General features: G+C 33.2%; 1 protein-coding gene across 7 annotated transcripts in view; it reads left to right on the top strand.

Annotated features, from left to right (window-relative positions):
• PHKB (phosphorylase kinase regulatory subunit beta) overlaps window positions 1-6537 on the top strand; it is a 258964-nt gene that overhangs the window by 147185 nt on the left and 105242 nt on the right. For all 7 annotated transcript variants that reach the window (XM_060185615.1, XM_007536683.2, XM_007536681.3 and 4 more), the window contains 2 exons: window positions 67-144; window positions 2995-3153. In XM_060185615.1, the coding sequence (XP_060041598.1) occupies window positions 67-144; window positions 2995-3153 (237 nt within the window). The remainder of the gene's footprint in view (window positions 1-66; window positions 145-2994; window positions 3154-6537) is intronic.

Genomic DNA, 6537 nt, shown 5'->3' with positions numbered 1-6537 from the left:
AACAGTAAAATTTCCGTGTTGCTTCTGAACTAAGATGCTATTGGGTTTTTGTATTTCATATTTTAGGGGTTTTTAGAGGTAATCGTAACCAAGTAAAGGAATATCAAGATCTTCTGACACCAGTACTTCATCAGACCATAGAAGGTATAGTTATATTATTTTTCCAAGAAATTCTCTCAATACTTTTTAATGTTCCTTGGAAACATATAAATGATTTTCTTTCAAGTAGAGTAGTTTATTACATTGAAAAAAATGAATAGGACTTCAAATGAATTAAAATACTTAATTTCTTGCTATATGTTTTACTTTATAAAAGGAATTAAGGGGGCTGGGCGGTAGCTTCCCTGGTTGAGTGCACATGCTGCAGTGCTCAAGCACCAGAGTTCAAGCCCCCAGTTCTCATCTGCAGGGTGAATGCTTCTTGCGTGGTGAAGCAGGGTGCAGGTGTCTGTTTTTCTCCTTCTCTCTCTGCTCTCCTCCCTTTCCATTTCTGGCTGTCTATCCAATGAATAAGTAAACTTAATATTCTTTTAAAGATTTTTAAATTTTTTTATTAGCTTTATTTATTGGAGATAGCCAGAAATTGAGAAGGAGGGGGTAATAGATAGGGAGAGAGACAGAGAGACACCTGCAGCACAGCTTTACCACTTGCAAAGCTTTCCCTGTGCAGGTGGGCACCCGAACCCGTGTACTTGTACACTCAACCAGGTGTGCCACCACCTGGCCCCATATTAGTATATTTTTTTAAATGAAAGGAATTAATTGGGCTAGGCAGGGGAAGAGATAAATTTAAGTAATATTAATTTAGGTGATCATTGCAAAATAATTTGCTAGATGGGTAGAGGTTTGTTAATCTGTTATCTATTGTGTTAACTCCTTCATTCTAAGTGGTGGGATGGTAGTATAAAGTGACTAATTTTTATCCAGGTCATCAGAAATTCTGTGATCATATGAGAACTGACCTCCTCAAAAGGCTAGGCCTTAGCCAACACCAAGAGTACTCTTTATCTTTGGAGTTGTTTCTGCGACCTCAAATGTGCTATTATAAATGTCTGTGGTAATGTTAAAATGTCATCTCTTAATGGATGACTGAAAATTTTAAAGTTGGTCAAAGACTCAGTATTATCAGTAAGAATATATTGGTTTCATTTAAACAGCAGCAGGAGCAATAAACAAACAGATAAATTTTCTTTCAGACTAGAGTATTAGACAACGAAATTCCACAGAAGTTTCAGATATCATGGAGGTTAAGGAGTATAATAAAAATAAAAATATAATATCATTAATGAGCAACTTAAAAATATATTTATCCAGAAGTTAGAAATAACAATGCATTGGTTAAAAATAATAAAGAGAAGGAGGTAGGGCGGTAGCGCAGCGGGTTAGGCCACGCGGCACAAAGCGCAAGGACCAGCTAAGGACCCCGGTTGCTCCAGCCCCCGGCTCCCTACCTGCAGAGGAGTCGCTTCACAGGTGGTGAAGCAGGTCTGCAGGTGTCTTTCTTTCCCCCTCTCTGTCTTCCTCTCCTCTCTCCATTTCTCTCTGTCCTATCCAACAACGAATGACATCAACAACAATAAGAACTGCAACAAGGCTACAACAACAAGGGCAACAAAAGGAGAAAAAAATGGCCTCCAGGAGCAGTGGATTCATAATGCAGGCACTGAACCCCAGCAATAACCCTGGAGGCAAAAAAATAATAATAGTGAAAAATATTAAAGAATGGCTTTATATAAGATCCTCATATCATATGAAGTTTGTAATATTCTTTAGGACTTTTCCAAAAGCATCTTATAGTAAATATTTTAGATTATGTGCTCAACTTTTAAAATACTTTAAGGGTTAAAATATATTCTGTGAATAAATGCTGAATTCCAGATGCATATTTTATAGACAGTTATCTATGTTTGTATGCTTCAAATAATGTAATAAGAATTGTGACATGTATGATAACTGAAATTCCTTGAGACAGATCTTTTAATCAGTTGTAGAACATTGATGCATTTAAGTAGTAGTATAGTATACCATACTTCATAATCTGAGTGATGTTCAAATCATTCTCTGTGTATCATTAGTGCTTTTACTAGATTTAAACACAATATCACTATTGAGTGATGCATGAAAATGGAATAAATTTTAGAAAAAAATCTCCAAAAAAATTTTCCAAAATCTCTTTTGGAAAATCAGAGTTATTGTAGAATAGTAAAGCAAAGTCTTAGGTAGCTCTCCTCTGGAATGGCATTTGACTCACTTTATATCATCCCTGCATATTCTACTATTTAAATAATAGTTTTAATGTCTGACAAGCTACATTTTTAAACTGGTTGGTAATAAAGAAGGATAATTTTGTTTTCTTTTCAGAGATATTGAATGGTAGATAGTGGACTTAATGTTTAAAATGGGGATTTCTTTATTCTAAATAGTGACTTAGGGTTATAAATCTTCATTTATGCTCCCAGAGGGATAGAGAATGGGAAAGCTATCAGGGGAGGGGGGGGTTATGGAGATTGGGTGGTGGGAATTGTGTGGAGTTGTACCCCTCCTACCTTATGGTTTTGTTAATTAATCCTTTCTTAAATATAAAAAATAAATAAATAAAATTTAAAAAAAGAAAAAAAAGATTATACAGTAAAGTTTCCACTGACTAATCCTATTAAAATAGTTCCTTTCATGACTAAATATTTACATACAGTATACTTGTTGATTCATTTATAGGTTGTATGATTAAATGTTGGTTAGAGATTATATATTTATTGTTGATTAAAGTGTAGTATATGCTACCAATTTTGTGTTTTAAATTCAAGGGTTTTCTATATTTTTTATTGCCAATTTCTGAAAGGAACCAAAATATCCAATTTTCCTTAACCCATTAACTCTGCTAATTACTGTACACCACTTTTCTCTCTGATTTCTAGTAATTACTGTTACTTGAAGGGGAAGTTTAGGGAACATGATAATTTGCTATATTTTAACTTTATTTTTTAAACTCCACAGGTTATCCTGTTGTTCCAAAGTACTATTACGTGCCAGCTGATTTTGTAGAATATGAAAAAAGAAACCCTGGTAGTCAAAAGCGATTTCCTAGCAACTGTGGTCGTGATGGAAAACTGTTTCTGTGGGGACAAGCCCTATATATCATTGCAAAACTCCTGGGTAAGTAGAGAAGGTTGAGAGTATTTTTCCCTTTGCTATCAAACTATTCAAAATTAGTGTGTAATTGCCAACATTTAAAAAATTTCAGTGGTGTTTCACACTATCTAGAAAGCTGACTATGTAAAGATATGGTAATACATTTTTTGCTGAATGAAATAGACAGTCTCTGGGAAGAAAGTCAAATATGCATAGTGCTATTGTGATCATTTATGTGGCAATGGGGACTTTTAGTATCTTTTATAGAATGTGATAAAATTCAGCTTATATACCCTTAGTAAGCCCCTTGCCAAAAGGAATTGGTTATCTCAAAGTCCTCTTTTTTCTAATAAATACACATTTTCAAGTTAGCTGTAGGCTTAACAGGACCATTATACATAATTATTTATAAAACTATTTTTTAATTTTTCTTAAAGCTTCAGCTGAATAAGAGTACTCTTTGGAACAATGAAATGAAAGATAATTTGATAAAAACACCAACAGTGCATCTTTCTTTACTGTTCCTTGATAAATTTTAATATATTATTAACAGTTCCTTCAAAAAAGAAAATTAGTTAAGTCTGGATTCCTTGATGGCAGTGACATCATGAAATAGGCTGATTGAAAATACTTTATCTGTACTAGAAGAAATACTTACTATGAAATACTGTTTTGTCTTTGTGGTTCCTATTATTACTACAGTAATAATGCTAAATTTGAATGCTAAATTTGTTTTTGGTGTAAGGGTCATCATCTCTGTTTTCTTTGTTAAATCTGGATTCTTTTTTCTTCTGTAAATTTAATTAAGGAATAATATTTCAAAAATCAGATTTCCAATTCTACCTTTACAGACATGATATATAAGAACAAATATAAACTAGCCAAAGAAGATTATATATATAATTTTAATTTAAGAACATGTAGAAAAATTTTCTTCCTTACATGAGCTATCTTATGGGTGAGAAGTGGATATTATTTAAACAATTTTTACTTTTAGATTTTCTCTCTCTATATATATGTACGTGTGTGTTAGAGGAGTAATTACCTATCTAAGATAAGAAATTTAATATCAGATGAGTAAATTTATATATTTTACATTTTATACTGTGCAAACAGACATAATGATTTTTTTTTCTATAATTTTGAAACTAGAGTTTGGGATCTTGGATCTGGTATTTGAAGTCAAAACCTTTTTTATCCTCCTTTTAACTGTATATGCAACTTGGGCTTGCTACAGTAGAAATAGTGCTATTTGAATGAAGCCTTTGGATGAAATAAGATGGCTAATGAATTGGGTATGCAGTATTGACAATATCCTGCATAAACACATTGAGCTTTAGGGAGAAAAAAAAGGTGAAAGAAAAGAAATATAAAACAGATCAAAAACAGTATCAACCAAATTTTTTTTTCTTAAGGTGTTGGTGCTTCCTTACTCCAAAATAAATGTACTCAATTTCTGTATGTTTTGAGTGTAGACAGCATTTTCTGATGTTAAGAGCAGAGTGAAAAAAAATAAATAGTTCATGTTATGCCTTCATCTCTGCTTCATAGCCAGAAGAGGAGACTTGGAGGAAAGAGAGTTGTTGTTTTTTTTTTTTTTTTCCTTATTCCTGCTGAGCTTGTAAAAAGGAAGAGAACATGCAAAAGGTGTGTTGTAAACTGTGAAGCTGCATATTTATCTCCTGCTGAAAAAAGAGATGCTGAATATTCATTAGCAACACTCTCACCTAGCTGTATGTCCTCTGGTTAACAACTAACTGGTTAGGATAAATGTAATGGCTCGTCATTATTATATATTCCTCTAAGAACCATCATGTTTCTTCTATGTATGGGGTTAAAACTCCAGACACCAAACTTAATTTCAAAGTCTTATTCAAAAAAGAAAATTCCAGGACCTGATTCTTCTCCCCACCCACTCAAATCAGACTCCTTTATTTTGGTGCAATACACCAGACCCAGTCCAAGTTCTTCTTTGTTCTCATTGTTCAACTTTTTTTTTTTTTGTAATTGGATTTGTTTCATGGAAGATGCCTTTCAAATTTAGATCGAAAAGAGTTCTGACAATATTTTCCTCTAAGTATTTGGTATTTTCTGGTCTAACATTCAAGGGGTGTTGAAATCCCCTACTGCTACTGTGTTGCTGTTAATTTACTGCTTTAGCCCTTACAGTAGATGTTTGATGTATTTAGATGGCCTCTCATTGGGTGCATAGATGTTAATAATTGTTAAGACCTCTTGATTGACTGATCCTCTGAGCATTAAGCAATGTCCAGCCCTATCTTTTAAATGTCTATTGTGTCAGATAGAGAATAGTTGTTCCTTTTTTTTTTTTTTTTTTTTTTGTGGTCCATTGGCTTATATGGTAATTTTACATCCTTTCACTTTGAGTCTGTATTTGTCTTATTTAGTTAAATGGGATTCCTGCAGACAGCATATGGTTGTGTTGTGTTTTCTGATCCATCTTCCTACTCTGTGCCTTTTAATAGGTGAATTCAGGCCATTTATTTATATTATAGAATGAAGATATTTTAATGCCATTATTCTAAAATGTTAGTGTTCTGATATATGGCATGTTTATGATGATGTGATTGTTTATGAGACCTTTCAGAACTTCTTCCATGACAGGCTTGATTCCTTCAACTGTTGCTTGTCTGAGAAGGTTTTTGTGCCTCCAACTAGGTTGAATGACAGTCTAATAGGATATAGTGGTTTTGGATGAAAGCCTTTATTATTGAGAGCTCTGTATATATTTTCTGACCCCATTTTCTCATAGCATTGCTTGTCTTATTGGTGCTTATTTTACTGAACTCTTTATGTATTTTGGTTATTAGTCCTTTGTCTGCTCTGTGTTGTGTAAAGATCTTCTTCCATGCTGTTGGGTGTCTTTCTGTTTGGGTGGTGGTACTCTTTGCTGTACAGAAGCTTTTCAGTTTGATTTAGTCCCATTGGTTTATATTTGCTTTTGTTTTCTTTGCTGCTGGATTTGAATCCTTGAAGGATTTTGTGAAGCATAGGTCACAATGTGTTCTATCAATATTTTCTTCTATGTATTTGATAGTTTCTGGCCTAATTTCCATGCCTTTGATCCACTTAGAGTTGACATTTTTGCATGGTGATAAGTGATGATTCAGTTTCATCCAATTGCATGTTTCAATCCAATTTTCTTAGTACCATTTGTTAAAGATATTCTCCTTTCACCATTTAATGGTTTGATACCCCTTGCCAAAAATTGGCTGACTATAGATGTGGGACTTATTTCTGTATCTTCAATTTTATTCCATTGGTCTGTGTATCTATTTTGATTTCAGTACCAGGCAGTTTTTAAAAATTTTTTAATATTTATTTATTCCCTTTTGTTGTCCTTATTGTTTTATTGTTGTAGTTATTATTGATGTCATTGTTGTTGCA

Source organism: Erinaceus europaeus, chromosome 2, assembly GCF_950295315.1.
Source record: "Erinaceus europaeus chromosome 2, mEriEur2.1, whole genome shotgun sequence".
Classification (NCBI taxonomy): Eukaryota; Metazoa; Chordata; class Mammalia; order Eulipotyphla; family Erinaceidae; genus Erinaceus; species Erinaceus europaeus.
Note: the sequence above shows the minus strand (reverse complement) of the source record. Positions and strands in the feature narration are given on the sequence as shown.